The 18,649-nt window shown below is 44.8% G+C and overlaps 2 protein-coding genes across 5 annotated transcripts; one reads left to right on the top strand and one right to left on the bottom strand.

Annotated features, from left to right (window-relative positions):
* The first annotated feature begins 2,240 nt into the window (after nt 1–2,240).
* Nucleotides 2,241–3,016, top strand: LOC133889103 (uncharacterized). The gene has a single exon (XM_062329563.1). The coding sequence runs from the start codon at nt 2,353–2,355 to the stop codon at nt 2,665–2,667; it is 315 nt and encodes a 104-aa protein (XP_062185547.1). The 5' UTR covers nt 2,241–2,352; the 3' UTR covers nt 2,668–3,016.
* Nucleotides 3,017–6,379: 3,363 nt separating this feature from the next.
* On the bottom strand, nt 6,380–17,178 carry LOC133888835 (sm-like protein LSM1B). Of its 4 annotated transcripts, none has more exons than XM_062329207.1 (5): nt 16,844–17,173; nt 14,708–14,776; nt 14,491–14,606; nt 13,524–13,607; nt 6,380–6,897 (listed from the first exon to the last, which is right to left on the bottom strand). In XM_062329207.1, exons 1-5 carry the CDS (start codon nt 16,902–16,904, stop codon nt 6,820–6,822), a joined length of 408 nt encoding a protein of 135 aa, XP_062185191.1. In that variant the 5' UTR covers nt 16,905–17,173; the 3' UTR covers nt 6,380–6,819. The 4 variants fall into 4 exon arrangements, with proteins under 4 accessions (XP_062185191.1, XP_062185193.1, XP_062185190.1 ...); XM_062329209.1 differs by having other exon boundaries at nt 13,524–13,586; nt 16,844–17,162; XM_062329206.1 differs by lacking the exon at nt 6,380–6,897 and adding an exon at nt 6,917–7,565 and having other exon boundaries at nt 16,844–17,178.
* Between the last annotated feature and the right edge of the window lie 1,471 nt (nt 17,179–18,649).

The raw sequence follows: 18,649 nt of genomic DNA, 5'->3' as shown, positions 1-18,649 counted from the left end.
GACGGGCGGCATCTGCCGCTCCCATCCCCTTCTCCGTTCTCACCCGCACCACGGCGGCGCAGGCGCAGGCGCAGGCGCAGCCCGCCCAGCCTCTCATGCCGCCACGCGCATCCTATGGGCTGCGCCTGCGCGGAAACAAAACAGGCCAGAAAAACCTCGCGCCGCACGTCTGAAATCGCCCGCCCCGCCGGCCCGTGCGCGCGCGTCTTGTGGAGGGGAGTGGGCAGCGCCCCCGTTTCGGCTCCTTGGCGCGCCGCGCCTGGCCTGCCCTGCCCGCGTGCGCTGCCTCTCCTTCTGTTAACATAACCAACCCGATTACTTGGCCCTGTCACCAGAGAAGACGAACGTGTCTGTGAGCGTCGGCAAGCGCCGTACAAGCCAGCCTCACGCTACGTGCAGCCGATACACACACACACACACAGGCCAATCGATCGATGCATCGGCAGATGATGAGATGCTGCTAGCTTCGTCCTGTCCAAATGTCAGTCGCTCTTAGCATGCGCCATGCCGTCCTGAGCTTCCATCGGCCGGAACTCACCAAAACAACAGACGAAGCGACACAGGTAACCACCGTTGCTTCTCTACATCACCTGCAGCGTTTGACGCTGCACCGGGGTGACGCAAGAATGTTTTATTTGTTTCAGTAACCAGTTGCCACTCCTTGGCATTAACCCTGGGTACAAGCTCACATCTTCAGATCATTGGATTATTGGCGTACACCGATGGCGTACTTATCTACTCCTATACCTGCTAATGCTTGTCATTAACTTGTTCCATCCCAGAGTTGATAAAGCTCTAAATACCGGCACTTCGTTGATGTATCCGTCGGTGTGTTTCGCTTTTAAAAGCGGCGAGTGAACGGTGCCTTTCCGTGTGAAGGCTTACTGAGAGTTGATTCGCGTGTCATCAGCCACGTCACGATATAGTTATATTTTCGTGTGTTGAAACCGGAGAATTTGAAGGACAGATGAGCAACCTCAAACAGGGTAGCCGTTCAAGGCCTCTGAAGAAAATCTGATGATCGATCGATCGAACCTACCTTTTTGCTGCCAGTTGTGATAAGACAACACCTATTCTACAACGACAGCCATTGGCATGCTTATTTTCATCCATTCAACAAATTCTGTGCATGGAAATTGAGGTCAGGAGCCTTGTGTGCAATGCTCATAATAATTGATATGGTGAGGGCGATCCATAATTTTTCTGTTTTTATGTAAACAACTGCAGTCCTATCGCCTGGGCCCCCCTTTTATTTCCATCTTCATGGCTGATGGAGACAACACCCTTTTGGCTCAACACACAAATCAATCAAGAGGTGTATGATTAGAGTGCATGAATTTTACAGAGTTCCATGGAATTTTTACTGGTATGCGAGAAATTTCCGAGTTCCGAACGGAGCCAAAGCTTAAGTTTTGTGCTTGCAAGTGCTGTATAAATTTGTCTTCGGGAAGAGAGAGAGAGAGCAAATAAAAAAGAGAAACCAACATGTACGTGAATGATATATAAAAAATTAAAACGATCTGAGATGTGGTCGTACGAAAAGAGAAGGCGTGTCATCAGTGATTCACATGGTCCTCGTCTGGAATTCCCCTTTTCATTTATTTTCAGCAGCCTTTTTCTTTTTCTACCATCTTTTTATTTCACCAACCGTGAGCATAACCTGTCCTGATAATCGTGTTTGAACTACCCTTGCTAGCTACCCTGGACGTTCACAGTCAAGGGTGTACTGAAGCCTGAAGGTCTGAAAATGTGCAGGATAATTCTCCTACCATCCTCTAAGAATTGGTTCAGAAGATGACGATCCTCTGAGCATATGTTTGTCTTTCCCGAGTTCCAACTTTGTCAGAATTTGCACTCTCGATTTTCCATAAGAATACCTTGAATATTTTTCATAAGATAAAATCAAACATAGTGATTTGAAAATATTCCATAGGACTATCTGGCACCTCAATTTCTGCCACCTGCGATCTGAACCCTCTGAGTAGCTGATTCTGATGCCGCATATTTTTTTTTCAGAATGGCACTCTCCAAATCAAAAGGCGTGTGCATTCATTTGCCAAGTGCCAACCAGCTAGTCAATCCAAGCACTAGTTGTTTCTTTCTACTTTTTTCTCCTTTTCATTTCATCTGAATAATTAAAAATACGATAAACACTGGCCCATCTCAACCGCGTCCCTCCTCCCTTTATATAAGCTCGGGAGATCGAGAATGGAACAGAGAAGAAAACTACGAGGGCCAGAGAGAGAGAGAGAGAGAGAGAGAGAGAGAGCTGCAGAGGGAGCACAGAGAGAGAGAGAGAGAGAGAGAGAGAGAGAGAGAGAGAGAGAGAGCTGCAGCGCCAATAGCACAAGAATGGGGGAAGCGCCATGCATCGCCGCGCCGCGCCGAGCCGCCGCGCACTTCCGCCTGCCTCGCCACGGCCGCCGGAAGGTCCTCGTCGTCCGGCTCGGCGGTGGCGGCGCGCGCTGGAACGGACGCGGTCTCCGGCTCCGGCGGTGGCTCCGCCGCTCGGTGTGGCGCCTCGCGGAGCTCTGCGCGGCGGCGCTGTCGGGCCACCCAGGAGGGCCCAGGGCGCCGGCGCCTGCGCCGTGGACGGGCGTGGAGCCGTACTTCGCGGCGCCCTTCGTCCCCGTCGCGCTGATGAAGCGCGCGGAAGTGCAAGACTAGCTAACTAGCTGCTGCGCCACGGTCCATCCAGAACGCGGCGATGGCGTACTGCGGTGTGGTTGACGTGTGATATCTGAAGATTACATGCATGACGCATCTGAATCAAGTACAGGCGCGCACTGTGCTCTTTACACCTTCTTCCTCCCTCCTCCCTTCTGCTTAAAGCAACGAAGAAGCACGCAGTGCCAAACAGTGTGCTGCTGCAGTTCCAATCATGTGGGCGTTACAGATTCTTTTCGATTCTTTTGTAGCTTAGGCAAATGCAGCTTGGTGATGGCCTAAACTACTGCTTCTTTGTACTGCTACTGCTTATCAATATCAATGCAAAGTATAACTGCATGGTGTCCAATCTTCTTAGATGATCGTTCTCTTCTTGCCGGATCAGAGAGATTTTTCCTTTCATGGCATGGCTCAGAAGAGGGTCGTCTTCATTTTCTCACCTGCCTTGCGGTCCAAATGTCCAATCTGGTTCCTACACAGACACAGTACGAGTCAAGATCTCCCAGTTGAAGCCTGTCCAGTACAGTACGAGCTGCCGCGCGTTTGTGGCCTCCGGACAGCATGCATGGTTCGGTAAGTGGTCGTTCGGCTGATCGCACGTGAAACCGATCAACAAGCCAGCCGCCATTAATGCATGATTTTCAGTGTTACCTCAAACATCCCTGTCTAATTTTTTTTATATTGAATCGGACAACTCGAATCCGAATCAAATTTCAAATTGTTTTTCACGTGCCTATACTTTCTTTGCCAAATCGAACATCTAAATCCAAATCAAATTCACACACTCATATCCATGTCCAGCTAACACTGCTGATTTCTGTGGATCCCCCGGTCCTCCATGAGACACCGATCGATGATTTGGCCGGGAACCTAACACTGCTGATTTTGTGACCACACCCACATGCACGTTGCCGTCTTCAATGCTCCGGGCGGATAAGGATTAAGGGCAGGCGTCCTGCCCGCGCTTGCATCGCCATGTCATGTGCGCTGCTTGCTCTGTTTCCTGCCATGCTGGTACTAATCAATGGAGGCGCCAGACCTACCGTGCGTGCGCGCAACATGGTTAGCTTCCGAGACTAGGCAGATCTCATCTGCCGGTTACCTCTTCTCGCGCCCGCTTGATTGCCTGGGCCGGCATTGTTGATGATCGAGTGACTGTTTGTTCGCTTCAGTGTCCTGTTTGCGCCATGTAGGCTGGGCGTGTGTGTACGTGTGAGAGATTGGTGTCGGAAACAATGGAGTCATTGAGTTTGTTAGGAAGCAGCAGCACACATTATCTCCCCATTTGTGTTTGATAACACCACCGATGTTGAATTGTTGATCGCAGCACTGTTTCTGATAGGGAAATGACGGCAGCAGCCGGGACTGAGAGCCCAATGCCATGGCCCTGTCGATGTATAGATAAATACCAAAGAATTATGAGTTAAAAAAAAAGTAAATCAGTGTGATCTTATTAGTGAGGGCACCTTGACCTTGATGGATACAGCATAAAATAAGAAAAATGGGCAAGGATAGAGACACTCGGGCAGCAGCAGCAGCAACAGACTGGAGATATAAATATCGCAAGACCACTACACCAGGCAGGCAGCTTAATCAATCAGCTGAAGGATCCTGCAAACCAATCATGTGCTGATGTTTGTATTGTGCGGTAATTAGGCCGAAACAAAAGCACGAGCCATCTCCTCTGGCAAGCAGAAATAAAGGCAAAACTATAAGAGGGGCTCTGAAGAAACTGTAACAGCGAAGGTACAACACTGCTATGAAAAGAATCTCTATACTCTAAACGCGGTCGCTGTTCGCCGTCTATGACCTTGTCCACATCATCTTTTTTAACAAGAACCACTTGATATGTAACGGACGTCTAGGATTTGCTGTGTATCAAATAGGTTCCATATCAGTGTCGAAGTCTCTAGACCAGGGCAACGCAACAACATAAAATGATCGAAAAGGACAAGCTCACTTCGCCGCCCGCTCGCGCCGCGCCCCGCCAATGCCGTCCCACCCTGCGGCCCGTTGTCTCTTCCCCCTCCCCAGCACCACGGTCCATCTCCCCCCCCCCTCTCACGTCCGTGTGCCTCCGTCACACGCCCGGTGCTTGCTTCGATCGGTCGCTCCACAATGTGCTGCTGCTTCTGGTCGAAGCACTGGCCACGCGACCAGTCGCGCGCTCGGAGCGTGCTGCGCTCTGCCGTATGCGCCCTCACCCTCACCCGTGCCGCGCTCTGCTGTATGCGCCCTCACCCTCACCCACGCCGCCGCCACCCGAGCCGGCGTTGGGTGCTCCCCCAACCACCCCGTTGACCGCTCCAACGTCTTCCCCACTGGCATTGCTGTTGTCCGCACCGTCGACCCCCCGCGAGAGGGCCAGAAGAGATGCACGGGGCAGTTCTCCTGCACGCGTGCCTACCCGGTCATCTTCCTTGTCGCGCCTGGCACGTGCTCGACGAATCGCCCCTGCCGCCGTCCGTCGCCCTTGCTGCGAAGCTACTTGTCGGGGGTTGCTCCTCCTCCTCACCCAGCTGCCGCGTCGTCAACCTGCTCCTGACAAGCTTGTCGAGCCATCGCTGCTGCTGGGAATACTGACGACGGCCCTGCCATGACATGGAGACGATGGCGCGATGAGCTCAGACTGTGAAGAGGCGTCAGGGATTTGGCAGACCTGCGCAAGTTTGGTGGCAGGGCTCGGCACTCCGGGCCGAGGAAGCACAGCTTTGATCCATGGCGAGTCACACGTGCTCGCTGGTGCAAGCATCCAAAGTGAAGCAACGCGGTGCTGCCCGGTTAGGCCAGGCGCAGGGGCGGTTGTCGGTGGATGAACACTGCGAGCAGGGATCCTGAGGGATCCCCTTCGAGATTCGACCGGGGGACTGGTCCTGGAACTACCTCGTACGTGGGGTTAATACGTAAGGGACTTAGGCAGGATGGATCGTCGTCAGCTAGTAGAAATGAATGCACTAAGGATTTTGACAGATTCAGGCCGCACGGAGGCGTAATACCCCACTTGGGCATCTTTACTGGGATAGGCAGCCCCACCTTCGGCCATACACCCGTAGCGCGGAGACGCGCCATGTGTGGTCAATCCTGGCGGCTCGCGCCCAGCGTTGCCTGGTTGGCTGGTTCCACAAGGAATGGTGGGTGAGCATCAATGGGTGCGGCGACCATGGAGACCCATCTGCCTAGATCGCAAGAGGAACAACCGGAGGCGCGCAGCTATGCATGGGCCTCACGAGGAGCAGCTAGAGGCATTCAGCGTGCGCGACATCAGTAAGCGAACCAATTTGTTCGAGAGCTGTGCGTCGTTGCCCTCACCGCCCTCGCTTGGATAGAAGAGTGCCCATCAGGTGCTCAACCTGTTGCCTCTGCACCATACGCCAGTAGCATGCCACTGGATTGGTGTTGTGTAATGAGGCCAAACCTATTGGCTGCAACATTTGTCTACGCTGTTGAGCTGCAGGTGAAGACATTGGATGGTAGCGTGAGGAACCAGGCTTTGACCCGGATGTGCCCATGCAGAATGGTGCTTTCACTCCCTATTCCTGAACTTGCCACTCGTGCCTTGCCTTGGTAAAATGTCTGAGCCGTCTCTGAAGAGTACAAAAACTGCATGAGGTGAACATGCATCTGCAGAATAGCGTTTCCATTTTACAAGGTAAGTAAATAACATATTCCTTGGCCATTATTTTATTTAACAATAGCCCCACATGTACCTCACTGATACAGAATAATAACCTTAAAAATTTGTATAGGGTTGCTTAAGTTCGACCCTGCAACATGTGTACTATAACTTTTGACTCCAATTGTGACACATTTATACCTGATTACAGCATGTTTTCATTGTTGATAAAAAAAGGCATTTCCACATGAAACTACAATCATTTTTAAACATAACCCATGTGGATAGCCTACACATTTAATTATGTGGGCATGACTGAAAAACATAACCCACGGGTTGAATGGCACGTCAACAGTGCGCTATTTTTTCTAGTCTGTCCACTGAACTCTTCAATCCAAAGCGTTCTGGTTGGACAACAAGTATGAGACTGGGATACAATGCAATCAGGCTTTCATTTGCCCACATATATAGCACAAGCCGCCATTCAAAAACCTGCGGCCACAATGGGGAGCAGCAACTACCAGGAGGATCAACGGATGCTAATCGAAGTCCAGGAACTCCATCCTCTTCCTCATCGTGCCTTTCAGATCTCTTGCTTCCCGTTCTGCCTTCTCAGCCTGGGTCAAGAAAAAAAAAGGATGGGAACATATTATTAGTTGCAAAGTTAGAATAACAAGTTCAAGGAGTCAGGTTCCTGTCTAAGCGTACAAGTAAGCCAAGGTGCCAAGCACATATGTTTGTTAAGACGTGAGTGAGCCTGGAACAGCAACTTGTATTTCCTAGAGATCCTAGGCCAGAACATATACACATATACAGGTGACAATGTACAAGAAGCTCCTTATAGTCTGGGGATATTACACAAAGCAATATATATCTCTAACACCCACCTCAAACTCATGTGGAATTAACCACACTAAGTTTAGAGAGATAAAACATGTGTTGAGTTGTACTCTATGCCTTCGTGAAGAAATCGGTCAACTGAAGCTCGGAAGGAAGATACTGAAGAGCAATAACCACATCCTGTACATGTGTCTGTGTGTAAGAAGCATCAACACCAATATGCTTAGTGAGCTCATGCTTCACCGGATCCGAGCAATACTGATAGCACCTATACTGTCTGAGTAAAGATGAGTAGGTGTAGGAGAAGAAACACCAAAATTCTCGAGTAACCACCGTAACCAATTGAGCTCTGTTGTCAACAGTGTCATGGTTTGTAACTCAGCCTCTGCACTAGAACGAGAAACTGCGATCTGCTTTTTAGTCTTCCATGCAATGAGAGAACCACCTAGAAAAATATGGTAGGCAGAAAAAGACCGATGATCAGAATGATCGCTAGCCTAAGTAGCATCAGAATAAGCATGAAGTAATAAAGAGCTAGAGCACAGAAAGAAGAGACGACGAGAGATACTCCCACGAAGATAGCGCAAAACACGCAAAGATGACTATAGTGGAGCTGAGTAGGAGCGAAAACAAACTGACTGAGGATGTGCACTGCATGAAAATATCAAGACGAGTGACACCAAGTTAAACAAGACTCCCAACTAGATGACGGTAGCGACCAGGGTCCGCAAGAGGCTCACCATCAGAGGACCGAAGCTTAAGATTAAGCTCCATAGAAGTCTTAATAGTGCGCTCATCAGTGAGAGAAGCATGATGAAGAAGATCCTGAATATACCTCTCTTGAGACAGAAAGAAGCCCTCAAAGATAGAAGAAATCTTAATCCCAAAAAAGTAACAGAGAAGACCAAGATCGGACATAAAAAATTGGTCATTGAGACGAGCCTTCACAAAGGCAATATACTCAGAATCATCTCCTGCAATGATCATATCATCAACATACAAGAGAAGAAGAGTCCAACCACGAGAGAAAGTGTGAACGAAGAGCGTAAGATCATGAGTACTAGCAGAAAAAACAACAATCACAGAAGAAAAGCGCTCAAACCAAGCTCGAACGACTTGCTTAAGGCCATAAAGAGAGCGATAGAGATGACAAACCATGCCCTCAGAAATAGAATACCCTGATGGTGGGTGCATGTAGACCTCACGCAACTCACCATTAAGAAAGGTATTCTTGACATCAAGTTGGGAGATAGACCACTGACGCACAGAAGCAACAACAAGAAGAGTGCGCACTTAGTCATATGGGTTACCGAAGCAAGTCTCATCATAGTCACGACCATGCACCTGTTGGAAACCACGAGCAATAAGACGAGTCTTATAACGCTCAAGAGAAACATCAGAGCGAGTCTTAACCTTATAGACCCACTTGTACGTGATAGGACGAACATATGGGGGAAGCGGAACAAGATCTAATGTGCCAGTGCGCTTGCGCTCAAGAGCAGCAAGCTCCTAAGCCATCGCATGCTGCCATTCCTGACGAATAACAGCCTCACGATAAGAAGACGGCTCAGCAGGAACAACACCAGCAAAGCCAAAACGATCAGGAGGTCGAATCGATTGACGATCACGAAGAGAATACCGAGAAGAGGAAAGAATTGAATCACCAGAAGGAGATGGCTCATCAGAAAGCAGCTCAAAAGGATGTGAGACAGTACGAAAACAGTAAGTGTAGTGGAAAGGAAAAGGCTCAACCAGACCAGAAATAGTAGGAGCATGAGACGAGAAGGCCAAAGGCGTACAAGGCACCGGAGCAGGCACAACAAGAGTGGGCGCCAACGGTGCCCGAGGAAGTGAAGAAGAAACAGGTATAGCAGGAAAAGTGAGAAAAGACAAAAGCTTGACCAAGGATACTGAAGAAGTTGAAGGTGTGGGACGAGGATAGAAGGGACGAGACTCATCAAAAGTAACATCTCGATAAATACACATTCGACGAGCAACAGTGTCCCAACACCTATAACCCTTGTGCTCAGCACTTTAGCCAAGAAAGACACTCAATATATTGAGCAACCAATTTGGTACATTCACGCGGGACGAGAAGAACGTAACAAACACAGCCAAAAAAAACGAAGAGAGAAATAGTCAGGAAGGTGTCCCCATAGACGCTCGAAAGGAATCCCACCCTTGAGAGCAAAAAAGAGTTGGATATTGATCAAGTATGTGGTAGTGGAGACTGCTTCAGCCCAAAAATGGGGTGGAACAAAAGAGACAAGCATAAACGCACAAGCAGTCTCAAGGAGATGATGATATTTGCGCTCAGCAACACCATTCTGAGCATGAGCTTCAGGGAAGAGAACTGAGACAACATACCCTGCTCAGCAAGAAAGGAACGAAGATGCCCAGACAAAAATTCACCAGCAAAGTCAGCACAAAAGACACAAATAGGAGTGTCAAACTGAGTATGAATCATAGTGACAAAATACTTATATATAGATAATACCTCACTACGAAAAGATATGAAATAAATCCAAGTGTGACAAGAGAAATCAACTATAAAGATAATATAGTAGTTATGACCCCTTTCGAAACGAAGGGAGTCGGACCCCATACATCTGAGTGAATAATGTCAAAAGGACGTTGAGACACTAACTCCTTATGAGAATAAAAGCTGAATCTATTTGCCAAACTTACAACCCTGACAATCTAAGGACGCATCTCCTAAAACAGACCCTTAAAGATCACGACTAACCAATAAAGACAGACGTGACCCACAAACATGCCATAGACGATGATGTCATTGCTGGAAAAAGCCAGTAGTTGAGGAAGCAGAAAAACTAGCGACAACAACGAAAGAAAGATAAAACCAGTCAAGCTCCCATAGACGCTGAGAATCATGGCGCCAGGGGCCAATACCAATCAGAGCACCCGTGCGACGATCCTGAACATAGCAAGAGTCAAAATCTAGGATAACAAGACAACCATGGTCAGTAAGCTGACCAACTAATAGGAGTTGCATGATGAGTTGGGGAACATGAGTAATAGAGGGGACACTAAAAGAAGAAGTGCTAAGAATGCCCCGACCAGCAACAGAAAGAGAAGTACCATCAGTAGTAACAATATGAATAGGAGAAATAAGAGAATGAAGCGGGAACAGACTAGAAGAATTAGAAGTCATATAAAAAGATGCTCCTGAGCCAAGAATCCAATGTAAAATACCTGACTGCGTAGAAGGTGTTCTCTCAGTGACAGAAGAGAGTAGCAGAACCAGCAGAACCTGTCGGTGTAGAGCTAGAGATAACAACCAGGCGACGACACAGCGTCACAATCTCTTGCTGAGCGTCGGTCGAAGAAGTAATTGAGGAGGTAGCCGAGATAGAAGCACCAGAGGAACGTCGAAGATGCTTCTTCTTCCGGTAGCAATTCGCCTTGACATGGCCCTCCTCGCTACAATGGGTGCAGCAAGGGCGACCACCACCACCTGAAGTGGGCGCAGGTGGCGAAGAAGTCGCACGAGTAGCAGATGACGGCGTAGTCGAAGACGTAGGCCTAGTAGGTGGACGATCAGCCAGTACTAAAGGGAGTGGCAGCAGTCCAAAACCACGCAGACGAGTCTCCTCTAAGCGCAGCTCTGTAAGATCCTCCACAAGCGTGACACGAGGATGTCGAGCAAGCAGCTGAACCCAACATTGCTCAAACTCCAGACGAAGGAAAGTCAGGAACTCGTAGAGGCTTTGAAAGTCATGCTCAGCACGCAGATCCAAGCAGCACTGACAAGAGTGGCAACTAGCAACAGAAAAAGAGTCCAACTAACGCCACACATCTGTCATCTATGCATAGAATGCATCAACTGTGGTATCACCCTGCTGAAAAGACTGCTCCTAGCGAATAACAAACAGATAAAGCATCCAATGACAGCTCATAGGTCTGACAAAGATGAGACCACATCTGAAAGGCAGTAGAGAATCCAACAATCTCAAAAGAAACCTGTGCTCCATACTAGCAATCAAAATAGATGTCACACAAGCATCATCATCCATCCATTGAGCAATGTCAAACAATCGGTCACGGTACAGCTCCAAAGCTTCCGAATAGGCGGAGACGGCCTTCTCATAAGCAGCTGTGGCGATATCAATAGCTGTCTTGTCTCATTTGTCAACAGTCAGCTGCACGGGCTCCGTCGGAGGCTCCAGGGAAGGTAGACAAGGAACGTCACCACAAAGAACACCCTGAAGACGAAGGCCGCGCATATGCTGCACGAAGTCCAGGTAATTAGCATCATCAAAGATCACCGAGCACCGAGGGACTGAAACGGTGTTCGACAACATCATAAAGAGATGATGAACGACAGCGAGAGTGCAAAGGAGAAACGACAGTCGACGGCGAGAGCGCAAAGGTAGCAACAGTCGACGGCAAGAGCGCAAAGGTAGCAGCAGTCGATGGCAAGAACGCAAAGAAAGCGGCGAGCTGCTGCAATTTTTCTCTTTTTTTTTTACCGAGTCAAACCAGACTTGATCTCCTTATAATGAGCCTAGCTTGGTCCGATCAAGAGAGAGACGGGCAACCAGCGGAGAGGTCTGGCGAGCGATGGCCAGTGGCGTAGTGACGACGGAGAGCAATGGCGGCCCCTGGCAGATCAGGCCGGGTGGGAAACGTATTCGGCCAGGCACAGGGCGGATCTGGATGACGCGGGGTAGAGCCGAGCTAGGGCGGAGCTGGCCGGCGTAGCCTTGGGGACGGAGGGCGGAGGCCGGCGAAACGACTCCGACCGGCGGCGTCGAGCCCGACGTCCTGCAGCGGACAGACGGCGGCGCCGCCAAATCTGATAGAGGCGCGGCGAACATGGGCTGCGACAACGCATCCTAGCGAGATCCCGACACGAGCCCAACTCCGAGAGTGTCGGGGGCGGCAACAGCGGCGGGAGGGAAGTCTGTACCGAGCAAAGATCCGGCGGAGGGGCTCCGGCCGGATCGGAGCTGCGCCAAGCAGATCTGGATGGGTGACGACGGGAGAAGAAGAAGCGTGAAGCTGCAACACGCGAGAGGAGGAACCCTAACTCTAAATTTTAGCTTTGTATACCATGTTAGGAATAGCAACTTGTAGTCCCTAGAGGCCCTGGGCTAGAATATATGCACACATACAGATGACAATATGCAAGAAGGTCCTTATAGTCTGGGGTTATTATACAAAGCAATATATATCTCTAACAGAAATCACATGGACACCAGAGAATTTCACAGTGCAAATTTTGATGCTAGGGGACGCCAAACAAACAACAAGAAGGAAGCAGCGGTAGAACACTATAGCAGGTTGAAGGTGAGACTACGACAGATGCAGGAAGTTGAAGATAGATAGCAGACGGGAGTAGGATAGATCTTATTTTGCTTTTGTGGTGTTTCTGGGCCTGTACATGCTGTTGCTTTCTTAGTTGTTTGGTCTTGTTAAGAACTTGGATTTCTTCAAATTTGATTCTGTTGAATTGCTGTCTCGATGTGAAGAGGAGCTATTCCTTTCTCAAGTTATGTGGTCAGTTGATTGTTAATTGGAATCCTAAGTCCTCAACTTTTTGGTTTCTATAGAAGTCTACATTCTACAACATATCAGCACGGGTAATAATAATACAAAGATAATACCATGCCCCTTTTCCCCTTCATATTTGTCATAAAACTAGCTGTTTGGTGCCCAGGTCTCAAGAAGAAAACATGGTCCTACAGAAACTTACGTAAAAGTGCCGTTTTTGCTCCAAGTAACAACCAAATGTATTCCAGAATAAATCAAAAGATGTAGTCAATTTCAAGGTTAAAGTTCAGAACTGAGAGCTCTGAGTAAACATATATTTTCATGTTTATTGTTCAAGTAAGTTCAAGAAATAGGTTAGACTGCTTGCACATATGTAGCAAAGCGCTTCAGAACAGAGAGCAAAGAGGGAAGGGCCAAAACATTGATTGCATTCACAGTTTTCCGTGGTATACCTTAGGGGCCTGTACAAGTTTAAAAAATCAAAATTATTATCTATATTTCTGTAAGGTTGAAAATGTAGGCCTGAACCACATGACAGTGTAACACCCAGTGGAGAAACAGAATAATGAACATTTTAGTGCCACATTAAAATTGCCCTCCAGACTGCTCCAGGGAAAACAAAGGACCTTTACGGGCAATATGTACCACAATTATATAAACATACTGCGCTAATCCTGTATAGGTCTATAGATAGAGACTAAAGGCGCTGTATTTATGGGCCTGGAGACAAGTGGTAGTGCTTAATTAATATTAGTGAGAACATAAGCGTGTGAAATATACAATAGGTTAAGGGCAAGGTTAGAGCAAAGTTGCACTCCAAATGCAGAAAACTTTAGGTAAACACCAGAAAGCGCTTCAAAACAAGATTAGATCTAGTACAAGTGTGTACCTTTCTTATTTCTGCTTCTGAAACACAGGTCATCTGAGCAGGGAGTTCATCCTTCTCACGATCCTGCTCAATGCAATAGCAGATCTATAACATGAATATGGAGATATGGTTTAACCATGATCATTTTTTTTATGAGTGAATTGCACAAAACTACAAGTATTGTGTCATTTGTAACACAAAACTACAAGTATTGTAAATAGTAACACAAATTGTAGGTATTATACACTAATTTTATACAAAACCCGATTTTAATTAGATTCACTCAAAAAATGGTCTTATGTTTATCTTTGTTCGTATTCCATAATCCATATGTAACCCATTTTAATTGGACTCACCAAAAAATATAATTTAAACTAAAATTCTCAAAAAACGTTATTTTTATAATTCCTAGCAATTGTTAGGACTTCAAATAAAATCCTAAAAATATAGTAAAATTCACTAATATTCTTCTTATATGATAGACTAATTTCTAAAATTATTTCTAGCCCTAGGTTATATGGTAAAAAAGTGAGTTCCTTTGTAATACTCCATTTATATACTTACAAAGGTACTCACTTTTTCACCATATAACTTAGGGTTGGAAATAATTTTAAAAATTAATCCATCATATAAAAAGAATATTAATGAATTTTCCCATATTTTGAGATTTAATTTGAGGCCCTAACTATTATTAGGAATTATAAAAATAGCCCTTTTGAAGAATTTTAGTTTAAATTTCACCCAGATTTTTTTTGTTGAATCCAATTAAAATGGATTGTACATGTATTATGAAACACATACAAAAATTTCTAGGATTTTTGGAGAAACATAAAAGCATTTTTTGGTGAATCTAATTAAAATTCGGGTTTTGTGTGAAATTAGTGCACAATACTTGTAGTTTTATGTTACTAGGCACAGTACTTGTAGTTTTGTGTTACAAATGGCATAATACTAGTACTCTTTTTTTTATTGCAACACAGATCATTACCAATTCTCCAATTAAAACAACATTCTCTCCCCGGATCACGTACAGACCAAGAGGAACATCACAATATTGTTCCCCTACAATTACTCGTTCACAAGCACCTTGAAGAACAACATTTGCTGCAGAGAGAGAGAGAGAGAGAGAGAGAGAGAGAGAGATTCAATGGTAGAAAATATTATTGGAAATAATGTCAAGGAAAGTGAGCGTAAAAGTGGCATACCAAACTGATCAAATGAGCAGAGGGTGCCAAGCAGCTTCCGTCCATCTCTTAGTAGGACAATGAGTTTCTCTGGGATCAGGGAATGTAAGTGGTTAACAAAATAGAACTAACAAAAAAATGTGCTTCTGAGGTGAAGCAAGTCATATGAAACAGCCAATGCATGCAAAACATTCAGGTGTAATTGTTCTCCTTTGTATTAGAGAAAAGAAAATGTGCGGTAACATGACTCACGTCACTACTGCAGTACTTCGATTTTAACTATTTGGTCAACAACAATAGTTTTAGCTAAAATCTCAGAGATCATTTGTTATTCATGCACTCCCCAATTACCTTTCCAAGGTAATGAAAATTGACAAATGATGAACTTATCCACATATGTTCCAAAGTAACCTACCTATTTACACTGATTAAGGATGAAAGTATGAAACTATTGTTACATTGTGTGGTATGCAGTAGGAATAAGCTGATTCAAGACCTAACATCTTTTGTGTGTAGAATGAAATATCTGATCGGGATTTACATAGATGCCAATAAACTGACAACTAATAATGTATCAACTATCAAGTGAATCGCTTAGGAGAGACAAGTTCCGTTGGCATTTAGCTCCAGTAAATTTATGTGATCATGTAACTAACACTCTTGCTTAGCTCAGCAGTTCGCCAGTGAATGCATAAGTTAACTCTTCTCTTCTCATTATCTCATATACACTAACAAAAGTACCAAACAATCATAATGCCATCTGCTTATAAATTCATCCTGAGCTTTTACCATCAGAGGGCAAAGAATTTGAACTAAACAGTTATCAATGCATGAAAGTAATCAAATGAAGGTGGGCCACTCCTCCACTACAGATAATACTCAAGGTGAAGTCTTTCCTCTCATTATCACATATACACCAATGGAAGTCAGAAAGTGTTTCTACTGTCACAGCGGAGACAATTTCAACCAAACATCTATCGAGGCATGGATCAACCAAACATCTATCAACTAATTCAGAGCTCAGGCGGACCAATCCTTCACTACAGGCAATACCTAAAGTGACATCTTTTAATGAAAGTAAATGGAGGGCTAAGGCTCAAATAACAGCCTTAAACAACTAATGACTACCGTAATGAAAACTTTATATTCTACTCAAGGGGAGCACATACTACTAAAAGCCCAAATAGAAAGAAGAATTGAAATCTACAATCAGACAACTAAAGAGAGATGCATCTAGAGAATAAAGAACAAACCGAAGTTCCCACCTTTCAGGTAGGTTGGTTCAACACAAAATTAGTACAAACAACTCAAATATGCAATATTCATGATCTAGCCTATCCAAACAACCGAGTTGCTCAATGCAATACAATTATGTACCACGAAAGAGCTCTTTTCTAACACACATGAGATGGGTCCAATAATCCATAATTTCATACTTAGCATCAAAGTTTGCACAATGGACTTGACACAATTGACAATTGCCAATATCACTGTGAACCAAACAAATTGTGGGACCTAACTACCTCTTATAATATAATATAATCCACCAGTACTAATCACGCATGCTACGTGTAACCCCACTCCACCTCCATATGCCACAAGGCACAACCAGATCCATGTAAGATTTCCAACAATAACATAAGGCATTCTTTTTTAGTACAGACAGATAATAACATTCAGACTTGGCACAGTAAGTCCACGCAAAACCTGCACTCTACCCGTAATAACTTATCAAAAGCTTCCACCTTTTGATAAACCACAGAGAGTTTCAACACATTCACACAAAGTTGGTGCGAGTAACAGATAAAAGATACGACCTTTTGCCCAAACTACTCACATAAGCAATGTCAAAGCCTGCACAGTCCACTTAAGCTTTTTACTATTAACAAAAGCTACAGAGATTTGCAAAAAAATCACAAAATAGTGTGACTATTTTTGGTCTGAACAACTCGTAAGAAGTCAATCTTCACCACGAAATTCTCACACTAACTAAGAATTGCGGCCTAGACAAGCCGTAAACTACGCCAATCGGATCCAAAAACCCCCCATAAAAAAAATCAAATCTTGGTACATCAGTTCGACCCACGAACTAATATCTGCATCGTGGCAATTAAAAAATATCAGAAACTTCGCAGGTAGAGGATCACAGTATCTCACTGTCTAAGAAGCCGGCCAGGGAGGTGGAGAGGAGGATCTCGTCGGGTCCGGCCCAAGACATCGCGCAGATCCCAAATCTTGCGCCAGAAACAGCAGCGGACAGCCCCAAATCAGCCGCGGCTTGGATCGGAATTGCCTCTACAGCTTGGTCGGGTTCGCTTCTAGGGTTTGTGTGAGAGTGGAGTTCTCTCGTTTGGACAGAACGGGAGAAGCAGGGAGGAGTAGAGTTGGTTGATACAGAGGGGCAGAGAAGGAAGGAGACAGAAGGAGTTTGGTACTTGATAAGAGGCGCGACGATCCACTGACCGGTGGGATTTTTTTTGTGTTTCTAGGGTGGGTGCAGCTCAGATTGCAATGTTCAATTAGGCTAACACACAGAAAACGAGGTATCAATAAACAAACTTTTATTAGGTAAAATGTTAATAATGTATCTGAAAAACAAAAGTTGATAGCTTAACCTATAGACGAAGATATTCGGCGTGAAAATAATTTTTTGGAAATAATATTATTTTATTAAAAAATGTAAAAATATTACTATTCAAAATGGTAAAGTTGCAGGAATATATGACAATCAATATTCTAATTGCCGATTAGAGTGTTATCGGTAATTAAAATGCTAATATCTCATTTGACACATACCACCTATCGATAGAACCCACCAACAAGATTGAGAAGTGCTACGCGCACACTAACAGCCTATGTGGCATCGATATAGCCTCCTACCCCACCTCTTATTAACATATTAAGACTAGTCAGCACTCTAATTGCTGATGATGCACTGTTTGGCAATCGAAATACCAACTAACATATATTTTAAATTATATTTTTACATTTTTTTAATAAAATAATATTATTTTAAAAATTTCCACGACGTTGAACGCTTAGCTACGCTAGCCCTACATGACATCATGTGCTCAACGCTTCCTTGCAATGTTTGGAACGTGTAAAGTGTGACATTCGAGATGGAAGTTGGTTTTAAAACTAGTTTGTTTCGCTGCCGGTGGTAGCTCCACTTCTGTGTTGTTATCAAAGAATTAATTGTCGCTAGGGGATTTTTTTCTTATAGTTATGTACTGTATCGTGTGTTGTATAAAAAAAGAATTAATTGTCTCAGTCTACTTTTCCCAACAATCAAATATTTGATACGAAATACGACTAATCGAGTAGAACTTCTCTCTCAGAAAAGGACGGTATGTAAATTTGTATATTTTTAATTGAGTGCTCGTTTCCACAAGAAATTCGTAATGACTTTACATGTATACTCTAATAAGATTCTTACAAGGTTTAATGAAGAATTTCATGATTAAATACGCAAATAATCCTATAGGCAGTAGTCCACTAAAACAATAATTGTGTGAAGAACAAACTTGAGCACATACGGCAAAACAAATGTTTCCGCGCACGCAAGCTCGTTGCTATGATGTGTATTTCTACTACTAGAAGATTGTACATGAGTACCGCAAGCAAGTAGTAGGTAACAAACCAAGTACAATGAACTAATAACATGCACATGTTCTGCGAAAACAATTACTATTCCAATGTGTAATGAGTTTGATATTTTACATCCTAAGTATCCATACATGTGTTCAACTAGCAAGATGCTTAAATTTAATAGCGTGGCTTGCTAAAATATTTTTTTCACGATAACCTTTAATTAAAAAATAATCTTTTTTAATTATTAATTTTATTTTATTTGGACTATTTATTTAGATATTCTGCTTCTAAAACCGTATGAAAATCGAACTACTAATTTTTATATTTTTTATTCCGAAATTATCTATTTATTAATTATATTAATATGAACTC

Source organism: Phragmites australis, chromosome 13, assembly GCF_958298935.1.
Source record: "Phragmites australis chromosome 13, lpPhrAust1.1, whole genome shotgun sequence".
NCBI lineage: Eukaryota > Viridiplantae > Streptophyta > Magnoliopsida > Poales > Poaceae > Phragmites > Phragmites australis.
Note: the sequence above shows the minus strand (reverse complement) of the source record. Positions and strands in the feature narration are given on the sequence as shown.

What these genes read in the sequence shown, in the direction of transcription:
- LOC133889103 (XM_062329563.1), top strand. Translation starts at nt 2,353, where the DNA reads ATGGGGGAAGCGCCATGCATCGCCGCGCCGCGCCGAGCCGCCGCGCAC.
- LOC133888835 (XM_062329206.1), bottom strand. Translation starts at nt 16,904, where the DNA reads ATGTCTTGGGCCGGACCCGACGAGATCCTCCTCTCCACCTCCCTGGCC. An exon ending in CTGCTCATTTGATCAGTTTG is followed by an intron (nt 14,607 to 14,707) that starts GTATGCCACTTT and finishes CTCTCTCTGCAG; the next exon opens with CAAATGTTGTTCTTCAAGGT. An exon ending in CAGAAGCAGAAATAAGAAAG is followed by an intron (nt 7,566 to 13,523) that starts GTACACACTTGT and finishes ATATTTTTCTAG; the next exon opens with GTGGTTCTCTCATTGCATGG.